The 23398-nt window shown below is 38.5% G+C and overlaps 3 protein-coding genes and 1 pseudogene across 3 annotated transcripts; 1 reads left to right on the forward strand and 3 right to left on the reverse strand.

Annotated features, from left to right (window-relative positions):
- Nucleotides 1-7223: 7223 nt before the first annotated feature.
- On the reverse strand, nt 7224-10718 carry LOC141836558 (uncharacterized). Its single transcript, XM_074724068.1, has 3 exons — nt 9749-10718; nt 9408-9669; nt 7224-7559 (listed from the first exon to the last, which is right to left on the reverse strand). The coding sequence occupies exons 1-3, from the start codon at nt 9830-9832 to the stop codon at nt 7411-7413; spliced, it is 495 nt and encodes a 164-aa protein (XP_074580169.1). The 5' UTR covers nt 9833-10718; the 3' UTR covers nt 7224-7410.
- Nucleotides 10719-15028: 4310 nt separating this feature from the next.
- On the reverse strand, nt 15029-18399 carry LOC141835627 (uncharacterized; annotated as a pseudogene).
- Nucleotides 18400-19229: 830 nt separating this feature from the next.
- On the reverse strand, nt 19230-20965 carry LOC141835628 (protein DETOXIFICATION 48-like). Its single transcript, XM_074723006.1, has 3 exons — nt 20930-20965; nt 19470-20451; nt 19230-19411 (listed from the first exon to the last, which is right to left on the reverse strand). Exons 1-3 carry the CDS (start codon nt 20963-20965, stop codon nt 19230-19232), a joined length of 1200 nt encoding a protein of 399 aa, XP_074579107.1.
- A 121-nt stretch (nt 20966-21086) lies between these two features.
- Nucleotides 21087-22848, forward strand: LOC141836311 (VAN3-binding protein-like). Its single transcript, XM_074723773.1, has 5 exons — nt 21087-21482; nt 21576-21945; nt 22006-22155; nt 22227-22334; nt 22429-22848. The coding sequence occupies exons 1-5, from the start codon at nt 21159-21161 to the stop codon at nt 22659-22661; spliced, it is 1185 nt and encodes a 394-aa protein (XP_074579874.1). The 5' UTR covers nt 21087-21158; the 3' UTR covers nt 22662-22848.
- Nucleotides 22849-23398: the final 550 nt, after the last annotated feature.

The raw sequence follows: 23398 nt of genomic DNA on the forward strand, positions 1-23398 counted from the left end.
AACATGAAGGGGCAAATTAACTACATCGTGGCACGAAAACAAAACAGGGACACGTGTACGGGGTGGGGTCCTCTGCTCTGCGGGACGGACTCGAGTCTGACTACATTTTCAGGTTCGGGACGGATGATTAGACAGACGATGTTTGAAGATTGGAGGTGCGAATTGCTGTGGATCAAGACTGTCCCTGAGAGCGGATTAATCATATATTTTTAATGTATATATAGGGAAATATTATGTTGGGCATTATTTGTGAGTATCATCGTGAATACAGTGTGTAAAAAAATTTATCTTTTTTATTTTCATTTCCTTTAAACTAAACCCTAAAATCTAAAACTTAAACCCGATGAAATTTTTTTTTAAAAAAAATATATTTGGTGATCATGGATAATGTTTAGTATATCAAAATCCTCTATATATATATATATATATAATTGATCTTATACGCAACATGCAATGCACGACTATACGTCGGCAGGATTTTTTTAATTTATTTTTTATTTATAATTAAGTCATTTAAGATTTTATTTTAAAATTTAGAAGTTGGATTATAATATTAAACAAACAATAATTTTAAAAATAAAAAAATATTTTAGATACTCACTAGATATGGTATATATATATATATACTTCCTGAACAACTAATAAAATTGCGATCAGCAGTACTTGGTAATCAATGGTACTGGGATTGAGATTATATACTAAAATATTACATTTTAGTTGGGGAATCTTTTACTGAAAAAATTTACTGGCCTCAGGAAATGGAACAGTCTATTTTCCCTTTCCAATCCATACAAAATATGAAGTTGTATATGAGAAATACATGAAAAAATATGGTCACTGAATTTCCTGCAAATTAGCAAGTTCTATACTAATGGCTAATGCATACTTAGCCCGTAACCATATGGCTTCAACACGGCTGCCCACTCTACCTCTCCAACCTTCAAGTCCAGGTTCATTCAACCCAACAGAAGAAGCTAATTTGGACAACATAATGGAAATATGACGTCACCCATGACGACAACATCCACTCAACAACCATGACTCAGCTAGAAGATAAGAACAACTATGAAGACTCCACGACCTCTCTGACACAACTAAGCTCTAAGCTAGTAAGCTACTCCACTAAGAGATTCTTCCTTAGCCTTGAAGAAATATTAGCCTATAAATACTTATCTTCCTGATGCATTGAGAGCATCGAAGAAAACTACTTTCCTCATCTTTCCTGGTACTCTTCAGTGTGCTTGATATACATATATATATAAGCACACTGAAGAGTGCTACACATCTATCCGCAAGCACTTAATATTATTTTTAAAATTTTTTTTTAAGTTTAGGGTATAAGTATAGTATTTGAGATTTAGGATTCAAAATTTAAAGAATAGTTTTTAAACTAAAAAAAAATTATACTAGGTGCTCAAAGATAAATGTGCATCTAGTGTTATTTTTTAAGGTATATATATCTATAATTTTATTACCCTTCACATCTGAATAATCCATGAACATCTAGTATTTTTTTTTAATTTTCACTTTATTTAATTTAAACACTAAATCTTAAATTCTAAATTCTAAAAAAAAACCTAAAAAAAACACTAGGTACTTATCCAATGCTCATTAATAAGCATCTCACTATATATATATATATATATAAATTTATCTTTTTTATTTTCATTTCCTTTAAACTAAACCCTAAAATCTAAAACTTAAACCCGATGAAATTTTTTTTTAAAAAAAAATATATTTGGTGCTCATGGATAATGTTTAGTATATCAAAATCCTCTCTCTCTCTATATATATATATATAATTGATCTTATACGCAACATGCAATGCACGACTATACGTCGGCAGGATTTTTTTAATTTATTTTTTATTTATAATTAAGTCATTTAAGATTTTATTTTAAAATTTAGAAGTTGGATTATAATATTAAACAAACAATAATTTTAAAAATAAAAAATATTTTAGATACTCACTACATATGGTATATATATATATATATATATATTTCCTGAATAGCTAATAAAATGACGATCAGTAGTACTTGGTAATCAATGGTACTGGGATCGAGATTATATACTAAAATATTACATTTTAGCTGGGGAATCTTTTACTGAAAAAATTTACTGGCCTCAGGAAATGGGAACAGCCTATTTTCCCTTTCCAATCCATACAAAATATGAAGCTGTATATGAGAAATACATGAAAAAAATATGATCACTGAATTTCCCGCAAATTAGCAAGTTCTATACTAATGACTAATGCATACTTAGCCCGTAACTATATGGCTTCAACACGGCTGCCCACTCTACCTCTCCAACCTTCAAGTCCAGGTTCATTCAACCCAACAGAAGAAGCTAATTTGGACAACATAATGGAAATATGACGTCACCCATGACGACAACATCCACTCAACAACCATGACTCAGCTAGAAGATAAGAACAACTATGAAGACTCCACTACCTCTCTGACACAACTAAGCTCTAAGCTAGTAAGCTACTCCACTAAGAGATTCTTCCTTAACCTTGAAGAAATATTAGCCTATAAATACTTATCTTCCTGATGCATTGAGAGCATTGAAGAAAACTACTTCCCTCAGCTTTCCTGGTACTCTTCAGTGTGCTTGATATATATATATATATATATAAGCACACTGAAGAGTGCTACACATCTATCCGCAAGCACTTAATATTATTTTTAAATTTTTTTTTAAGTTTAGGGTATAAGTATAGTATTTGAGATTTAGGATTCAAAATTTAAAGAATAGTATTTAAACTAAAAAAAAAAATTATACTAGGTGCTCAAAGATAAATGTGCATCTAGTGTTATTTTTTAAGGTATATATATCTATAATTTTATTACCCTTCACATCTGAATAATCCATGAACATCTAGTATTTTTTTTAATTTTCACTTTATTTAATTTAAACACTAAATCTTAAATTCTAAATTCTAAAAAAAAAACCTAAAAAAAACACTAGGTACTTATCCAATGCTCATTAATAAGCATCTCACTATATATATATATATATATTATAATCATCAAAAGATTCATTGATTTAAAAATAATAAAAAATAAAGTCATATAAATTTTATCATAAAATTTTAAAAATAGTATTATGAGTTATAAATTTTAAAAACATTAAATATATATATATATATATATTTATTTATTTATTTATAAAAAGTAATAGAGATTAAATTAAATTGTTCTTGAAAGAATTAAAATGCAAATAAAAATAATAATAACTTCGATAAAAAATAATTATACAATAATTTTAGCAAAACTGGCATACGGTCATTTTCTTCTCAAATTAATGCTCAAAGCCTCAAATAAAATTCTGTTGCATTTTTTAACCAAACATGTTTATATGTGTATTTTATATTCAATTTTTAAATATGAATTATAAATGCACTTTAATAGATTTTCAGAGTCAAATCTACGCTTTCAAAGTGATAAAAGGATTCAAATCACTTAACAAATTTAGTCAAAAATAATACATAATTATTTTCTAATAAAATTTTAAATTTGAATTTATAAATCCACTTTAGAAGATTATTTGAGTTTCATCATACTTTTAAAATGACCAAATAATTAAAAATGACTACATAGAAAATTTAAAGAAAAGTATTGACCCAAACTATTAAATCCATTCAATAATTTTAATTATAATTGCTACACACATAGCAATTTTGATTAAAATTGATATATTTATATAATAAATTTTTTTTAAATCAAAATTATTGGATCCTAATAACAATATTGAAGGAAGCAATTACATGGTCTCCCAAACTACATCTATATATTCATCTATATATATATATATTTTTTTTTTACACTTAAAACGGCCTTATTTGATCACGTGAGTGACGACCACTCACGTGACTGCTCCAGAACCCAAAGGACTAATCTCGTAAGTTGTGAAACACTAAATAAAAGTTGCAACTTTACTTGTTCCACGGTATGGTACTCGTCGCTTATCCTCGAGTGCCTCCTGTCGATCCTCCGCCGCCCACCCTGCGGGTGATACGGCTCGCCGGGAGAGGGAGGCCGAGGATAACTGTACGCCGAAGGGTAACTCGAATAGTCAGGCGCCTCGCGGGGGGAGTAGCTGCTTCCGTAATCCCAATTCCTGGCTTCCGAATCCCTAGAGCTTGCGCCCCCCATCAATCAGTAAACAGAAGTCGGAACCGGAGGCGGCGAGGCTTAAGCACGGATCTGAGGCGGCGGCGAGGAAGAGGAGACCAATTCGGCGACGCCGTTGGATCGAAGATGCGTGAGCGTGGGCGAAGCTGCGCGGCGTGCGTGCACGAGAGAGAGAGCGTAGAGGGAGAGAGAAATGTCGAAACAAGGAAGTGTCCATTTGAAGGAAACAGACAGAAGAAGCACGAAGAGGTGGGTAAGACTCCAAACAATTGCATCAAACTTTATTGACCAAAAATAAAAAGTAAAAAAAAAACACTCCGTTCTCAAATAAACATAAAATTCAAATGAACATCTCATTGAATATTTTATATCTAAAATATTTTTTTTATTCAAATGAACATCTCAAACTTATCTACAATGTGAATATTACAATTTAGAGGGTAATGAAGAATGGAATTAACGATGGGCTACTGAGTCACCGGGCGTCCGAGCCGTCGTATTTTTAGATTTACTTGATGAGCAGATAAAAGGAAAAAATATTTATTTATTTTCAAAAATAATCGAATCGCAACACGTGGAAAAAAAACAATGGAAACGTGATTTAGAAAAAACTCATCGTGGCCCACCACCGATAATTCGAATGATGTTGATGTACCTGGTCATGTGAACAGGGAGGACGTGTCACTCAACAAGACAAGTTCAGGTCCCCGAGAACACTCTCCTCTCTCCAAGTGTCCACCGCGACCCCCGCGCGATTTAACTCCCGTCTCCGTTATCTTCCATCCCCTCACCCGGCAGGCCGGCGCCGGATGCAACTGAAACGTACGTTTTGTCTGTTTCCCTCTCTTACCGCCACGACGCCGTCGGAATCAGAGTCCGATATATTCTTAAACGGAGGTTAGATTCTGACGCCACCACGGTCGCCGCCTTCGACGTTTATAAGTCTCGTAGATGAGGACCCATGGCCCCCACCCACTCATCGCGTGTAGATCACGTGCCACTCACTGTTTCTTTCCCTTTACCTAACCAGGAAAGTATCAAGCAGGTCCTACCATGGGTCCCGCTTCTTCATCCCACGAACACGTGCCACTCACTGTTTCTTTCCCTTTACCTAACCAGGAAAGCATCAAGCAGGCCCTACCATGGGTCCCGCTTCTTCATCCCACGAACACCACTTGGTAACTTTCCAGGTCATGTCGAGAAGGGTAAGCAAGAATGAATCGCCTTCAGGCGAGGAAACGCTCCGCCCCAGTTTAATTCGAATCGAGAGCGGCGTGGCCCCACCGCGCACGTGCGAGGGCTCGCGCGGTTGCAATTCCGAACCAAAACCTAGCGGATCCCACTTGCCGACGCCCAGACAAATCTCCGATCTCGCCTCTCTCCCTCTCGTCTCCAACCCATTTCTCTCTCTCGCTTTTTCTTTTGTTTTCTTGCCCTTTCTTCGCACTCGCTCGCCGGCGAAGAGATCAGAGAGGGGAGGGGAGGAGAGGCAAAACCCACGTCTGTGCGTTCCGATCAGACGCTATTCTCCCCCAAATCATCCTTGTCCGATGCCCTGAAATCCCTTTCTGATGCACCGCTTTCTGCGCCGACAGTGAGATTTTCCTGATTTTGGTTCAATTGCATAGGGCTCTGATGGCATCGATCTGAGCACCTGTGCATGCTACTCTGGTAATCTATTTTATGGTTTACCTAAACATAAAATTACCTTTTCCTCCTAATTTTTCTATTATTTTTGGATTTGGAAAATGTTTATTAATGTCACATCTTTGATTTTTTTCAGCGAAAAATCCGGTTCTTTCCTTCTCTCACCCTTTGTGTTTAGTACAAAATGCTGCGACGGAATGGTGTTCCTCTCCTGATAATGATGGGCATGTGTGAACTTCTTTCAAGGTTTATAGTCCTTTTCCCCCGTTTTTGAGTCTTTATTTTTCTGGTTTGGCGTGGTATTGGTGTTGGTGGTATGTTTTGGTCTTCTTTTTTCATTTTATCTTTGTTCTGTGTGTTATGTGTGTTATTTCATGTTTGTGTTTGTTGCTTGCAATTTTTTTGGGACTTTTTCTTGAACTCCTCGGTTATTTTTCTTTTTTTCTTATTTGTTTTCATTCATGTTTTCATTATATTTAGTTTTTGTTTTGTGTGTTATTTTCCAAAACTGGTGATGAGATTATCTTGTTGGTTTTTGATTTTTGTTTTTTTGTTTCCTTTTTCATTATGCTTGCTCCATTCTCTGTTATGCAAGTCTTTCTTTTTACGTGAACATGCTTGTATTTATACTTATATTTAAGCTACCAATCACGAATATCAATACTTATGGCACACACCGCGCAACGCGCGGTGCATGTACCACCTGTTAGTAATAAAAAAATTGAGCAAAAAAACAACCATATAGTAGTTTTGGTGATCAAACTTAAGTAATTATTTTTAAATCATTTGAGAACTTTAAGTGACCTGGACAACATATCATTGACTGATAGATCTAAAGGACTTGGAATCATTTTAAATCAAAATCAATATATTCCTAAAACCTTCATGTATTTGAAAATAATAACATAAATTGAAAAAATTAAAATTAAATTAAAAATATATCATTAAATTTTTACTCTATCAATTTAAAAATCAAAAATTCATTGCCCTCAATTTGCATCCTTGAAGACATAGATATATTAAAAAGGTTTTCAAAAATACATTCATCTCAAATGATTCTAAATTCTATAAGCACATAATGGATGATAAAGTTTTAGTATAAACACCCAAATGCTGGAACATAATCACAGAACAAACATGGTCAATCAGAGAGCAAATTGACAAAAACTACCTTTAATGAGTCAGTTTGAATTAATAATCTTTCAGATTCAACGGAGGCTCAATGGCATCTAGAATAAGCTCATCAGCATGAACAAAATTCCTAGCCTTAGGGAAAGGGACCTCTGCAACTTGAGGTACCTTGGAGTCTGAAAATCAAGCATTTGCTTGGAACAAAAGAACACACACTAGTATCAAACAAGGTCGACACTTCGATGAACAAGCTGATCAAATCAATGTCGAGCAAGTCAAAGGCCACCAACTCACATGAAAAACTGAAGCAAAAAAGGAGCACTCATCACCATCAGGTGAAAGAGGTGCTGGCTAAAATGCTAGGAATCCAAAGGTTGAGTCAAACAACCAGGAAACAAACTGTTAGAACATCTGGGTTTCATTGCAGTGATCATTACTAGATATGATTTATGCACAGTAGATATGTCTCATAGAGAATTTAAAAATTCGCTCACTTAGGGGTATCTGTTAATGTAATCAAAGAGTTAACGATGCCAGGGCTTATCCTGTCAGCAAGAGCTCCTGTTTGTGAAATCAGAAAAGATTTTTCCTTCACATAGCTCTGCAGTTTTTTCGAGTCATAGTCCAGCCGTTCTTGATCTAAACAAGAAGCAAAACAAAATGTTTCAGCAGGATATTATTTGGATGGGATGCTGATCAATAAACAAAAAACAGTTTCTATAACAATGATAACAAAGGGCCTCATATGACATTTTTACAACTAAACTGAAAACTGAACACCAGTCTACGGGAGTGGGTTATTTTTCTGAAATACAACGCTAAATTACTAATGTACACCGCAGAATTTGCAAAGAGGTGAGCATCAGGAAATTCTACAAATAATCTGGAAAGGAGCTAAAATCAAGTGCCATGGATAGGTTTACTTTCAGAACCTTGTAAAACATCTTCCTATTGCCAGTTACGGCACCAAGAGAAGTTACTAGAACAAACTAATTTGCTCAAAGTGTCTAACTGAACTTCCTAATTACATTGGCTCATTAGCTTCAAACTTGCTAACTGAACGTTATGTAAAATTCTGGAACTGAGGATGTAACTGCAAGGAAGATCAAAAAGTATTTGAAAACAGAGTAAATATTCTTCATTCTTTTCCTCGTTGTTATTATATAACTTTGATTTATTGCTTCACAATTTTGTATGAGAACTTTATAAAAAATAGATTTGTTTCTTCCAATGTTATGATTATTTGCTCAAAGTTTACTGCACCCATCAGACCCCTTTTCTTTCTCTACATTACAGATGATCAACCCAACTCAGGCTTTTGGAGGAGAGTTTAAGTTGATTGCAACCACCCAAACCATCAAATTTAACAAAGAGGAAGTCCATAGAGAAATGTAGTTTGTTATAAGGAGTGCACATTGAAATTCTTTTATGAAACTTCCAGTCTTACTAGGGATTCTAATATCCATTTTTCCTTTTCCACTCACTAGCTCTGTTACTCAAACTCTACAAATACACCTCCTGTACCAGCGCCGACATGACACAACATAAGCAAGTATGAAAAGTGTCTGAGCACTCAAACAAGTCTGCGAGAGAAGAGGAAGAAAACACTCAGAGGAAGCTTACCTAGGCTTCACATGCTACTCATGTCACGCAGGGAGGAAAGAGATCGATGGAGTCTTTGGGAGGGGAGTCAGATGACAATGCAAGGAAGCATCCTGCTAAAGTTGCTGGGGCATGAAAATTAAAGAGATTGTGTGGTTGCTGGCATCAAGGGGATAGGAGAGGAAGGCTCACATCAAGGTGATGGAGAAGAGAGAAGGCTTGTGCCAGTGTAATGGAAGAGGCATTACCATTGTGGTTATATCTGGGAACATTTCAAAAAATCCCCCAAAATTTTTAAGAATTTTCATAATGCCCTCAAATTTTTTAGGCCTTTTTAAAATGTCCCTTAAAAATTATATCACATACATTGTCCAATATAAACACCATACTGTGTACATTTATTATATAACATTATACACATTATAGCATATATTATATGCAATAATATTTATACTTTTAAAATCATTATGTCCTTGTACCTGTGTTATAATTTGGACCCTTTTCAAGGGATCCTTGACCCTGTGTCCTCATTTTTTAAAAACAAAAGGAAAAAAATCATGCATAGAAAATCTAGATGCATGTTGAATAAATGAGTCTAAGTAATATAGGTCATTAGTTCAGTTCTACTAACTAAATGAAAAAGGATATCAATTTATCACTTTTCTAATTTATATGTAGACATTATTAAGTTTAAAGGGCAAACTCCATGTGCTGCAAATGTCCAATTATGCACAAAAGTTCCATTCTAGGACAGTCTGTTGGATATCAACCTAAATTTATAGTCATGAACAAAAATATTGTTCATTGTGCTCATAAAAATATCAGATCCTGAAAAAATCAATCTTTTTAAGTAAATATTGTTCATTGTGATTATGGAGGCATCACCTTTTTCCAAAGTAGTATGAGCTGCATGGAATGGCATGCGAACAAAAATATCAGATCCTGGAAACATCATCCATGTATGCTCCTTCGAGTCATGGTCTCCACACGTTGGACATATCTCCTTGACTAATTCCTTCGTTCCCTCTATTTCTCGCATGACTGCTTCAAAGGGTGATGGAACACTACTCTTTGTAGTCCGAGCTCTCCTACGTAGAGCTGTCAGAGCTTCTCTATTACCATTCCTAAGCCTATCATTTTCTACTAACTGTTGATACAGTTAACATTAGATGCAACTAGACTACAGAATTGATAAGTTAGTACTAGAGGCCAGACAAGGTCCTAACCTGATGTCTTGCTAAAAAGAGTTCCTCAGCTTCTGTTTCAACCTCAACCAAAGTTTGCCGAAGTTGCTCCATGCCAGGATCCATTGCAATTCTCTAGACTGTTTAATTCCAGTGCAAGGAAGATTTTGCTTAGTTGTGCACAATTCTCTCATTAAAAACAGGCTCGTTCAATTCTAAGAAAGAGAAATACAACAAGAAAGTACATTCAAAGCAGCTAAAATTTCTTTTAAATACCAGAATTAGGATAGTTAAGCATTACAGATGAACCATTAAAACTATGATCACAAGATTCCGTTTGTTATCAGACGCAAAGGAAAATAACTTCTACCTTATAATTCAACAATGACAAGGAAAACAAGACAACAACACTTTGTCCATCTCATCTCAACTGATCAGTCAAAACACCTGTTTGAACTACTTGATAGAGTAAAGGTAAAATGGCTGTACTACTTGATTTTGTATTTATGACAACTCTATCATTAAAAACAGATCTTGGTCAATTTTAAGAAAGAGAAAGACAACAAGAAAAATGTATCCAATGCAGCAATTGCTTTTAAATACTAAGTATAGAACAATTAAGCATCACAGATGAACCATTAAAACTAAGATCGCAAAATACTGACAGTTAGAATCACACGCAAAGAAAAATAACTTCTACTTTAAACATGGGGATATAATTCCACAAAACAATGAACAAGAAATCAAGATAGCAACACTCGTCCATCTCATCTCAACTGATCAGTCATAACACATGTTTGAACTACTTGTTAGAGTAAATCCCAGATTGTGCACTGCATGCTAATGCATTTATGCTAATCTTACTAGTGTTATATTAACCGATTAGGCTTTTGCCAATCTAATTTCACATCTAGACGACTCGATATGTTTGTATCCTTAGACACTTTGTTCTATGAAAGGAAAGATAATCTAATGGAGTTATGCTGCGGTGTGATGTAAGTTTAATGGAAACTTAAGTGTTATGCTGAATGGCCACTGGTTGGATCAGAAAAAAAACAGAAACCAAAGGTCTCTACAACTGGTTGGACCAGAAAAAAAAAACAGAAACCAAAGGTCTCTACAACTCGGATTAGTTCCCAGATCAAATGTGTAGAAAAACTGGTACAACCAGCCGATTTTCACAGAATTGTATGAACGGACTGGTATTCAGAAAACCAGGTCAGTTTAGTAGTGTGTCTTGAAATGCCAAAAAATATGCTCATGCACAATTTCATATATTTTTGTAGAACAAACATTATCCTTTTTCATATTTTAAGCTACCCTATTAATAATTGCATCCAAAAAACCCTAGAACCGTCCATTTAAAATATAATTGCAAATTAGTTATTCTATTTATATATCAATATTTGTTCTTTATATGCTAGTAAATTATTTTTTTACATTGATTCATGTATCATTATGATTTTTCATAAGTAGATTTTGGACTGCATTTTACTGTAAATTTATGCAATAGATATGCAGCTATACCAATTATTTTGGGTCAGTTGGACCAATCAGTTTTTTTAGGTCACTCTGTAATTTGACTGATTAAACCATTAGTTTGACCAATGAACTTATGACCTAAAGCTCATCTAGTTCAGTTTTTGTAACTATGGCAGTTCTGTGCTCCTAACAATCTTATGGGGAAAATAAGGCTCCCTAACACTATCAAACTAGAGATGTTATCTAGTTATGAATATATATATATTTTTGTCAACTTGTTACCACAACAATGTTTCTCTGATAGGGTTTAGATTTTCTACAACAAAACCTTAGAAGAGGCTAGAAATCTGAAATGACGATTCCACCTCCCCTCAACAATAAAAGCCCTAATTATCCCAATAAAAACTCACTCACACCATCCTTTTAAAATTCTCCTATTATTTTTCTAATTATCAAATGACAAACAAATCAAATCTTTAATTTATTACAGCTACTTCAATCTTGAATATTCTTATGTTTATTTCCTTTTATTGTGGAAGCATCAATCTGGAATTATCTTCAATTTATTTTTTCAATCATTGAATGCCCATTCCAATTAGAAAGAAGCAAATGCACTTTGTTTCTCTTTTTTCACTTTGACTTTGAGATAATCTTTTTTATTTGTCCTTTCTAATGAATAAGGAAACATTTGAGTTTATTATATGATGAGAATGATGTCATGCCTTCATTGCAATCATGTGATGTGAAGGCAAAAAGGATGAAGATGATTCCACAAAACCGATAAGAAAATTAGCATACAAAGATGAATATTCGAACTTTTACTGCATCTAGAAGAAATATCTCCTTTTTTTTGTTTCATTTTACTTTCTTTTCTACATTTTTTTATCTAGGTACTATTGCTACAGCAACATTTTTTTCCCATGGCGAGGTTGAAGATGCACAAAGATGATGAGAGGGCATAGAAATCCATTAGAACTTGATAAAGGAGAGTAATTGGGGAAGAATTGTGAATAAGGATGGCCTTGAGGATAGTGGAGAATGGAAGGATAACTAATACTAAGATTGAACCATCAGACGTTGGCCCTTCGACGCAGCACGACAAAACAACAAAGACACAATCCTCTTATAGAAAAGTTAGTACTTTTCACACAGAGAAAACGAAATTGAAGATTCTATTACCTCAAAATTGTCAAATACATAGGATCCTAACCCTATTTTTAGAGATTGATAACACGACTCATTCTTCATAAAATAATAGACTTTTCCTATAAAATCTATAATTATCCCAAAAAAAAAATTCTAAAAAGACCAAACCTTTTAAAAATTATCTAATTACCAAAAGACAAACAAATCAAATCTTTAATTTATTGCAGCTGCTTCAATCTCATGTATGCTTCTATTTATTTCCTTTTATTGTGGGAGTGTAAAATTGGAATTATCTTCAATCTTTAATTATTGCCTTTTCAATGTCAATTTCTTTCCTTGTTTGCATTAGATACCACAATAATATTTCACTCACAGGGTACATTTTCAACAACAAAACCTTAAAAGAGGCCTGCAAATCCAAAATGATGATTCAACCTCCCCTCACCAACCCATTTTATCATGAAATTCTAATTTCCATTCACTTCCAAACCTATATCAACTCTACTCTTTTGATCAAATGTTAACTAGTTTCTTATCTTCTAGTGCAAGTCCCTCTTACCAAAGCCTCCAAATTTGGTGACAAGTGACAAGTGGCTATTTGACAGGGTGAATTAGGGATTATATTGAACTGTTTTGATCATTTTTCATATCATAAATTAGATTTTGAGCTTATTCTTTATCTTGGATGAATTTTTTGTCTTCATTCTATTTTTTATTAATTTGAGGTAATTTATGGGTATTAATTTATTGTATTTGATTTTGCAGGAAATTAAAATGAAGTCCAATTGCAAATAATTGAAATCGGGCCAAAGAAATCAATTCAGAAAGCCTATAAATAGGTCCAATTTGGAGAGAAATCAAATTTAATTCGAGTCTAGTTCAAATCGGGATCAGATTTGGCTCAATCAGGTTTAAAATCAGAAATTGACTCAGCTTAAGTTCAGATTGGGTTCAGGCCGGCTCAATCAATCTGGTTCAATACGAGTCTGGTTCAATTTGGGCTCGAGTTTGGGTCAAATCAAGCTGGTTCAGTTGAAATCAAGCCCGGTTCAGCCCCGCGTTCAAAAGCTTCTCCGGTCCAATTGCACGAGGAGGGCTCAGAGCTAGGGTTACTGTTGTTTCTCCTCCGTGATTTTTCCTTCGTCCTAACTGAGCTCCTCCGCAATCCTTCTTTCCCGTTTTCCCGATCAGCACTCGAGCGGCGCCAGCAACATCGACGGTTGACGAGCATCGACCATCTGCAAGATCTTCCACTGTGAGCGGTTTGCTCCAGCGAGAAGTCTTCCCTCCCCTATCGGTCGTGCTCCGCCATTGTGAGCGGTTTGCCCAGCGAACGGTGGTCGGCGATAGCCTCACCTCCGCGTCCACAGAAGCTCTGAGTGATAACTGGGCCCTGTCTACGATTTCTGAAATCCGCGATCCTTGTCTGCGGTTTGCAGCAGGGGATCACCGGCCAGCTTCGATTCTCCGCCGTCACCAAAAAAGGGCAATGTAAGGAGTTTCAATTCTTTGTTTACTGATGTTTTGTCTGCGGTTTGTAGCAGGAGTCAGGGTAAAGGATGGATTCCGAGCATGCCTTCTCCGATCATGTCTCACCGTGAGTAGTTTGCTTCGACAAGACCCACCTCCATGTTGGCGCAACTCAACCTTCGGTTGATGGCTTCGTTCTGTGATGAATCGGGAAACATAATCCCTAACCCTAGCTGGAATTCAATTGATTTTCTCATCTGTTTGTTAGCTGATTTCATCATTTAAACCCCTCCTGAATTGTCTGTTTCATATTGAACTTGAGTGTGATTCGGTTGTTTGTGATGTTAATGATCTGAATGTGAACTTGATTCGGTTGTTTGTGATGTTAGTGATCTGAATGTGTTAGTAATTTAGTTGTTTGGAATGTTTAGAGATTATGAATATGAAACTTAATTCATTTTGAAGGTGAAATTGGATTCGGTTGTTTATGATTAAAAAATAAAAAAATTGTTGAAAAAAAAAATATGGTTCTGTTGAAAAGAAAATGAAAAAAATAATAGATCCTCTAAAAATAACATACAACAAAAATAAAAACCTAAAAACAAACAAAAAGTAAAATAAAATCTAATAGTTTGCTAATGGTGAATCATCTAATCACACCCCCACACTTAAACTTTTGTCCGTTCCGGACAAAATTCTCATCTTCGGCATTCAAAGTTCTCAATTCCAATGGAAAAGAAAAGAAAGAAATGGTAGGGAGAATGTGACACATGGTAAAAGAAATTATTGAAATACCTATGCTAAGAAAAGATAATGAATGTGAAATAATGAAATAACCTTCATAAAATCATGCAACCTCATGGTAATGTGGTCTCAAAAGAATCAGAGCAAGTTTTAGAGTAACAATCACCACACAAAAAATAATAAGGCAATCAGGCTCAGTCCTCACTAGGTAGATATAGATCATCATCTCAACTTATCAACATGGAATCCATCACTAAGTTGCAACCATATGCAATCCAAGAACTCTTTCATGATTTGGAATCTCTAAAATTAACAAACTTAGTTAACTAAATTATCACAATTCCTAAAATGAATGAAGTCATGCAAGGGGGAAATTATTATTAAAAGCAACAAACAACTCACATCCTAAACCAACCAAACAAAAGTAAAGCAAACAATGAAATATATATAAAAAGGAGGTGTGATCGAATAACTCCCTTTTCAACTTGGGTAGATAGTGTCGTTGAGGTTCACTTCTTCCACCAAACTCTTATTCAATGCCTCATGGAATTTCTTGAGTCGGTGGCCATTTATTCTAAAAGTTCTTTCTATAGAAATCTTCTGTATCTCGACACCACCATAAGAGAAAGTATTAGTAACAATGTAGGGACCCTCCCATCTGGATACCAATTTATCTCTCAAAAATTGAAGACGAGATTTATACAGAAGTACTTTGTCACCAATATGGAACTCCTTTGGTAAGACGTGCTTGTCATGAAATCTTTTAGTCTTTTCTTTATATATGCGGGAGTTCTCATAAGCCTCTAATCTGATCTCCTCAAGTTCCTGAAGCTGTAGTTTCCTTTCCATTCCAGCTTTATCGATGTCCAGGTTGCAAGCTTTCACTGCCCAATAAGCTCTGTGCTCAATCTCCACTGGCAAGTGACATGCTTTGCCATAAACAATCCTGTAAGGAGACATTCCTATACGAGTCTTGGTCTTATAAGTTGTACGATAAGCCCACAATGCATCCTCAAGCCTCTTGCTCCAATCTTTCCTGTCTGAAACCACTGTTTTTTCCAAAATCAACTTGACTTTTCTGTTTGACACTTCAGCTTGACCATTTGTTTGGGGGTGATAAGGTGTAAAAATCTTGTGCAATACCTCGTACTTGCTCAACATTGTCTTTATGTATCTATTACAAAAATGAGACCCTTGATCGCTGATGATCGCCTTGGGTACTCCAAATATGCAAAATATGTGAGACCTGACAAAACTCATACAACAGAAGAATCATCAATCCTGGTGGGTATGACTTCCACCCATTTGGAAGCATAATCAACTGTCAATAGAATATATATAAATACAAAAGAGACAGGAAATGAACCCATGAAATCAATATCCCATACATTGAAAATCTCACAAAATAACATGTTATATTGAGGCATTTCATTCCTACGTCCTATGTTTCCAGTTCGTTGACACCTATCACAAGATTTATAAAAATTATATGCATCACAAAACAGGGTAGGCCAATACAATCCAGACTCCAAAACTTTCCTAGCAGTCCTCTAGGGACCAAAATGTCCACCACATGCAAGAGAATGACAAAATGATAATACAGACTGAAACTCAAAATCAGGAATGCAACGTCTAATAATTTGGTCACTATAGAATTTCCACAAATATGGTTCATCCCACACATAATATTTCACATTACTTTTTAATGTATCTTTCTGTGCTCGTGTAAACTGTGTGGGAAAAATATTTGCTACTAGAAAATTTACCAGATCTGCATACCATGGGGACTCATCCTGCAACTGTAAAAGCTGCTCATCTGGGAAGGCATCATCTATTGGTATGGGTTCCTCGTCCCTAGCAATCCTGCTCAAGTGATCTGCTACCAAGTTCTCCCTCCCGCTCCTATTGCGTATTTCCACGTCGAATTCTTGGAGCAGAAGCATTCATCTGATTAATCTTGATTTTGCATCAGGCTTCTTTAAGAGGTATTTTAGAGCTGCATAATCAGAAAAAATAACCACATGAGAACAGAGCAAATATGATCTAAATTTATCTAAAGCAAAAACAATCGATAAAAGCTCTTTTTTTGTGGTAGTATAGTTTGCTTGTGCAGCATCTAACGTCTTTGAAGCGTATGAGATGACATGAGGTGCTCCATCAACTATCTGTGCCAAAATAGCTCCCACCGTATAATTTGAAACATCACACATCAACTCAAATGGGAGGGCCCAATCTGGAGGTCTAATGATAGGGGCTGATACAAGTGCTTCCTTCAGTTGGGTAAAATCGTCCATACACCTCTGATCAAAATCAAATACCACATCTTTTTGCAACAAATGAGTCAATGGAAGAGTGATCTTGCTAAAATCTCTAATAAAGCGTCTGTAGAAATCTGTATGTCCCAGAAAAGATCGCACTTCCCGCACACATACGAGGTAAGATAAAGAAGATATAATACTAATTTTAATAGGATCTACCTTGATGTCATCCCTAGAGACAATATGACCCAAAACAATATCATGCTCAACCATGAAATGACATTTCTCAAAATTCAAAACCAAGTCAGTCTCAATGCACCTACGCAAAACTCGTGACAAAACTATCCAAACATGCATCAAAAGATGTGTCATAAACAGAAAAATCATCCATAAACACTTCCATGCAATGCTTTAATAAATCACCAAAAATACTCATCATGCACCGCTGAAAGGTTTTTGAAGCGTTACAAAGTCCAAATGGCATACGTCGATACACGAATGTCCTAAAAGGGCAAGTGAAGGTCGTCTTACTCCTGATCCTCTGAGGCGATACATATCTGGAAATACCCCGTGTACCCATCCAAGAAGCAATAATGGGACTTGCCTACTAGCCTCTCTAATATCTGATCAATAAAAGGCAAAGGGTAGTGATCTTTCCTACTGGCCTGATTGAGCTACATGTAATCCACACACACTCTCCATGAATTCTGAACTCTGGTGGGAATCAATTCATTCTCTTCGTTAGCCACTACTGTGATGTCAGACTTCTTTGGAACCACCTGAACTAGACTCACCTACTGACTATCAGAAATAGGGTATATGATACCAGCCTGCAAAAGTTTAGTCACCTCTTTCTTTACAATGTCAAGAATGAGTGGGTTGAGTTGTCTCTGAGGTTGTCTCACTGGCTTCACATCTTCCTCTAGATGAATCCTGTGCATACAAATAGAAGGATTAATACCAGGTATATCTGAAAGTGTCCACTCAACAGCCTTTCTGTGCTGCCTCAGAATATCTAACAATCGTTCCTCCTGATCTGGCTCTAGGTTTCTAGCAATAATAACAGGTAGTTGCTCGTCCTTCTCCAGGTACACATACTTCAGATGCACAGGTAGAGGCTTCAGTGGCTGAACAACTGATGAAAGTGATTCTTGAGGCGTTGCTTCTAGTGAGCAAGTCCCTACATTTTCATATTCTTCATCAAGATAAGAAGAACCACAGATTGACCCTAATGCAACCATACTCCTTAACCAATACATCCTCTATAACTCCTGCTGGGTGAGCATGACTGTGATTGGCCAGCTGGATAACAACACCTGTAGACTGCAAAGTTCTAATACCAAGTGTCTGAAAAATTGATTTTAGCATGACATTGATCGAAGCACCTAGATCCAGCATAGCATCCTCAAAAACACAACTCTCAATAACACATGGCACAGTAAAAACTCCTGGGTCCTCGCACTTCTGGGGTAGTGACTGAATGAGTGCAGATACGTTCTTCCCCATGTTGACTAACTCGTTCCCCTTCAGCTTCTTCTTGTGAACACACAAATCCTTGAGAAACTTGACATACTTGGGAATGTGCTTGATCATTGTTAACAAAGGGACATTCACCTCCACCTTGCTGAACAAATCTACAAGCTCCTAGAATTCTTTAGCCTTTTCTTCTTCAACACTCTTCTTAGGCTGCACTGGCCTTAGAGGGAAAGGTAATGGTACACTGGACCCTGATCGTCGTGGCTGTGAATCCAAATCTATAACCTGATCAAAACTGACTGGGTCTGGTGCTGAAGCTGAAACTGAAACAGTAGGGTCTGTGGTAATTTTTTCACTCCGAAGCATAACTGCACTGACATTCCCCTTGTTTAGCTATCTAAGACGAGAATTAGGAATGTGCTCGGTCGGTTAAGAAATCACTCCATGATCATCTTCACACTTTAACTAGATTGCATCTCTTACATACATAGACAATACCTTGCTTGTGTTTTTGTACAACTTAGATGGGAAGAGATGTTAGGATCATTCTCTTAGTTCATAATACTTGTTATGATGCATTACTTTGGGCTAAGAGACTGAATTTTTATAGACCAATATATAATTCATGTGTATTTGGTTCGAAGATCATGGTTGGGCATTCCATACCAACTATATCGATCCCTTAATCATGTTTGAGCGTATATTGTCAACTTAGGTTAAATCCTTCAGCATTGCACTCAACTGATACTTTTAATCAGCTGACTGAACTGATATCAGTCGACTGATTCAGATATTCAGTCGACTGAACATGATCCTAGTCGACTATAATTTGTGTCCAGTCGACTAACCCCGCACAGAACCAAATTGGACTCGACTGGAAGCTCATTCCAGTCGACTATCTTGGCCATTCTTCACCGTAGACCCACCTTCAGTCGACTGAGTTTTAACTATAGTCGACTGATCTCGAACAGTGACGAAACTGACTCAACTGGGATTATATTCCAGTCGACTGGAGCTGTTTCTGGATCACCATTAATGAAGGATCTCGAATGTCTTATAGTGTTGGGGTGGTCTTCGTCTTCTCGGCTTCCACGGAGATGGGAGACAGAGTAGTTATTGGGGTAATTGGAATTATGTCATTGCAATTAGCAATTGGAATGATTGAAGGAGGAGAGAAGAAGAGTCGGTTAAGCGTCTGGCGTGCTCTGCCTCCGATGCCCAATTTGTTCTAGCGACGGCGCCGGTCATGAGGGCGGTGCACGTGGCCTGCGCCGAAAGGAGCCCCAGCCACAGCCCCGGCAAGTCCATTTTTCCGACGAAGCTGAGGAGGATTGCCACCGGTATGCCGACCAAGTAGAAGGAGCCAAGGTTGATGTCGGTGCCGGTGGCCGGGCGGGCACTGTTGCGGAGGACGCTGCAACCGGCCGTCTGTGGGCAGTTGCCGAGCTCACAGAGGCCGGCGATGGGGAGCGCGAGAGTGGTGAGGTGGAGGATTTCGGGGTCGCGGGTGAAGAGGTGTCCCCACTGGTGGCGCATGGAGGCGGTGAAGGCGGTGGCGGCGAGGCCGAGGCCGAGGGCTGCGGCGAGGGCGGCAGCAGCGGCGGCGCGGGCCTTAGCAGGGCGGTTGGCGCCTAGGACGTTGCCGACGCGGGTGGAGACGCCGAAGCTAAGCGCGTTGGGGAAGATGTAGACGAGGGAGGTGGTCTGGATGAGGATGCCCATGGAGGCCACGACATCGCGGGGGTGCGCGAGCAGGCCGCTGAGGAGGATCATCAGCTCGTACCACCACCACTCGAGGCAGACGGAGACACAAGACGGCGCCGCAAGGCGGAGCAGCGTTGGCCACCCGCGGAACCACTCGCCGGAGAGGAAGCCAACTCCACCGCCAGGTAACGTATCGCGGCAGGATCTAGAGAGAAGGACGAAGAGGAGGAGGCAGACAAGGAGATTGAAGTTGGTCCACACCATGGCTGTCGCCACGCCAACTATGCCGGGGTGGAGGCGAACTGCGAGAAGGTACGTAAGCGGGCCATGGAGCGTCACGCAGAAGGAGGAACAGTAAGTGACTGGGAGGGTGATGTTCTGCGAGCGGAGGAATACGCGGAGCGGGTGGAGTAAGGAGAGGAGGAGGAGGTCCGGCGAGGCGGCCGCAACGAACACCTGCGCTACCTAGCTTGGTTTAATTAATGATTATCTGCCTTTTTTTTATTAAGAAAAGGGGGGAGAAGAGGAGAGTGGAGAGAGGGGGATAAATTTGTAAATTTATGAATTTGGGGAGTTGAAACTAAGTTAAACTAAGTTTGGGGAGTGCATGCAAAGAAAATGTTGGATAGTGAGTGCATGCAAAGTCCAGTTTGCAATTGGGGAGTTTTCTCCAATTTACCGTTATATTAATCTTAATTATTTTGAAGAAAAGTGTATAGGCAACCTAACGTAGACATATATATATATATATAAATTGAGTTGGTGGACAGAATTGTCTTATCACCAATAAACGCTATCGCAGATAGGAACCGATTCCAACTGGTGGATAAGCCGCGGGTCCCACGCTCCAAACTGCCTGGCTGGATTTTTTCTTGTTAAAAATAAATAAATCATTTTTAAAAATCGAAAAAAAAATATTTGTAAACAAATTGGAAAATAAAACAAAATGACGTTCCGGATCCTCCGGCTCGAAACCCATCATTGGACCAGCGCACAGGGACGAGCGCGAGGGGATGCGGCCGGCGACAGAAAACAGCGAGGAACAGGCGCAGCAAAAGCAGCGAAGAAAGCTGTCCGCTGTCCCCCTCTTGTCCCCCGCTTTTCGTGTTCCCCCCGCCCCTCTTTCTGTTATATGTATATATAGAGATCCCTCTCCTCGCTGAAGCAGAGCGATGGAGAAGGGGCACTACTTGTGGGGGAGCAGGAGGAGGGATGGTCCGGTGCGATTGCGGGACCTGGTGGAGGAGGAGGAAGAGGGGGAGGCGCTGGAGTGCGGCCTCGAGATCCCGGTGATTCCCCCGCCGCAGACCCCCCGCGAGCCGATGGAGTTCCTGTCCAGGTCCTGGAGCGTCTCCGCCGCCGAGATCTCCAAGGCCCTCCTCGCCGGGAACAAGAGGAGGAATTTCGTGGTGGATCGGCTGCCGGAAATGATGCCTCCGGACTCTTTGGTCGTCGCTGCGGCCACTGCCGGCGCCTCTCTGACCATTAATAAGCGAGTAAGATCGATCGCACTCCTCCGGATGCGTGTTTGATGATGGAATGGATAGGTTTTGTTAGATTCATCCAGTTTCTGTCGATTAATTTCTCAGCCGCGCGGTGGCGTGAACACCATGATTTCCCACAATGGAACGATTGGGAAATTGTTTCACCACAGAGAAAGCTGCAGAGCCAAAGCGAGGAGCAAGGAGAAAGCCCGCGCCGAGAGAGCCCGCATCTACGCCGCGGTGTCCGTCGCCGGAGTCGCCGCGGCTGTCGCCGCTGTGGTCGCCGCCTCGCAGAACCAAACATCGAAGATGAGCGCCGCCATGGTCTCTGCTACCGAGATCTTGGCCTCTCACTGCATCGAGATCGCGGAGCAAGCGGGGGCCGACCGTGAACTCGTGGCTTCTTCTATCCGATCTGCGGTGGACGTGAAAACAGCCGGAGATCTGATGACCCTCACAGCAGCTGCCGCAACTGGTTAGCTTTCAATCGATAATCAATTGCGATCTGATCAATAACCTATATCGATCTTAACAGCCCTACGAGGAGCTGCAGCGTTAAAGTTGAGGCTGCAAAGGGAAGCAAGGAACAACGCTGCCACTGTCATTCCTTGCGAGAAGAGTCAATGTGGGAGCCCAGATATCTGGTGCAAAGAAGGCGAGCTACTCAAACGCAGCACCCGTAAAGGTAAGGCCGAGCTAGATCAGATTTCACACAATCAGTCGACAACTCAAGCTTCAATTCGATTCTTATTGCAGGAACTTTACACTGGAAGAGAGTATCAGTCTACATCAACAGGAAGTCACAGGTAATGGTGAAGCTCAAAAGTAAGCATATAGGAGGGGCACTTTCAAAGAAGAAAAAGAGTGAGTGAATGTTAACGATGGCATGACAAACAAATAGCTGCTTCAGCACTTGAACAAGAGTTTTTGATCGATTCTTTAATTGGTGGCTGATCAGGTGTTGTCTATGGCGTGTACGATGAGATTCCGGCCTGGCCTGAGCGTGCAAAGGAGTGTGTGGAGGAGAGATGCTGCTTTGGCCTGAGAACAGCGCAAGGTCTGATTGAGTTTGAGTGTGAGAACAGCATCACCAAGCAAAAGTGGGTGGACGGAGTGCAGAACTTGCTTAGGCAAGTAACAAGTGATGGTGAGAAAATAGAGCACTCCATGGAGCTACTAAAACTCACTTGATGCATCATCTATGAAGGTATATATATGTTATTGCACATAGTTATAGAGTAAAGAAATTTGTTATTTCGCTTAATATTGTGATATCCAAATGTCTCCATGTGAAAAGAGCATGCTTGTGAGCTGTAACATACATGAGAAGATAAGTGTGCAAGGACAATAATTGAACTTTCGGAAATGAGAGCGACAGAGGGATATGTTGCGAGATCCAAGTAGCTAGCCAAGCTTGCAAAAGGGGGATTCTTTACCCTCTGATGACTAGTCAAATACCATTTCGGTTAAATACTATGGATAATCAAGTTATTAGTCAATGAACGGACTGATGTGCACACTCTCTAGAGATAGTCATCGTAAAGGATGAAAGAACTTAAAAAACACTCGAGAGAGAGTTAGAATGATACCAGGTGTGAATTCTGACAAGCTACTCTGACATTCAAATTAAGATTTTATGAGAGGAGGGAGATTAAGGACTTAGGAGAAATTATAGTGTGTGTGCATACCTATGCCCATGGGGTATGAGCAACCTTTATAAAATTAGCAATGTATCCAATCTCTGAAATATCAACGTCTATTTAAGATATGTTTGAAAATACGTGCTTTCGTTTATTATATACTTTGATATATGCATTCCAATTGCATATGTCTTCCGAGATATTTTTCTTTTTCTCCGGAGGAAATAGTATTAGGGGTTCCTAATCTTAAGGATGAATCGATTTTATGGGTTCCACCTAGAAGTGGAT

This window comes from Curcuma longa, chromosome 10, assembly GCF_044706935.1.
Source record: "Curcuma longa cultivar G26 ecotype Majalengka, Jawa Barat chromosome 10, ITB_CL_G26_1.1, whole genome shotgun sequence".
In the NCBI taxonomy this organism is placed as follows: domain Eukaryota; kingdom Viridiplantae; phylum Streptophyta; class Magnoliopsida; order Zingiberales; family Zingiberaceae; genus Curcuma; species Curcuma longa.

What these genes read in the sequence shown, in the direction of transcription:
- LOC141836558 (XM_074724068.1), bottom strand. Translation starts at nt 9,832, where the DNA reads ATGGATCCTGGCATGGAGCAACTTCGGCAAACTTTGGTTGAGGTTGAA. An exon ending in TCTTTTTAGCAAGACATCAG is followed by an intron (nt 9,670 to 9,748) that starts GTTAGGACCTTG and finishes CTGTATCAACAG; the next exon opens with TTAGTAGAAAATGATAGGCT. An exon ending in TCATACTACTTTGGAAAAAG is followed by an intron (nt 7,560 to 9,407) that starts GTGATGCCTCCA and finishes CTTCTTGTTTAG; the next exon opens with ATCAAGAACGGCTGGACTAT.
- LOC141835628 (XM_074723006.1), bottom strand. Translation starts at nt 20,965, where the DNA reads ATGGGTTTCGAGCCGGAGGATCCGGAACGTCATTTT. An exon ending in AGGATCCGGAACGTCATTTT is followed by an intron (nt 20,452 to 20,929) that starts GTTTTATTTTCC and finishes AAACCAAGCTAG; the next exon opens with GTAGCGCAGGTGTTCGTTGC. An exon ending in AGAGCACGCCAGACGCTTAA is followed by an intron (nt 19,412 to 19,469) that starts CCGACTCTTCTT and finishes AATGACATAATT; the next exon opens with CCAATTACCCCAATAACTAC.
- LOC141836311 (XM_074723773.1), top strand. Translation starts at nt 21,159, where the DNA reads ATGGAGAAGGGGCACTACTTGTGGGGGAGCAGGAGGAGGGATGGTCCG. An exon ending in CTCTGACCATTAATAAGCGA is followed by an intron (nt 21,483 to 21,575) that starts GTAAGATCGATC and finishes TTAATTTCTCAG; the next exon opens with CCGCGCGGTGGCGTGAACAC. An exon ending in CAAACGCAGCACCCGTAAAG is followed by an intron (nt 22,156 to 22,226) that starts GTAAGGCCGAGC and finishes TTCTTATTGCAG; the next exon opens with GAACTTTACACTGGAAGAGA.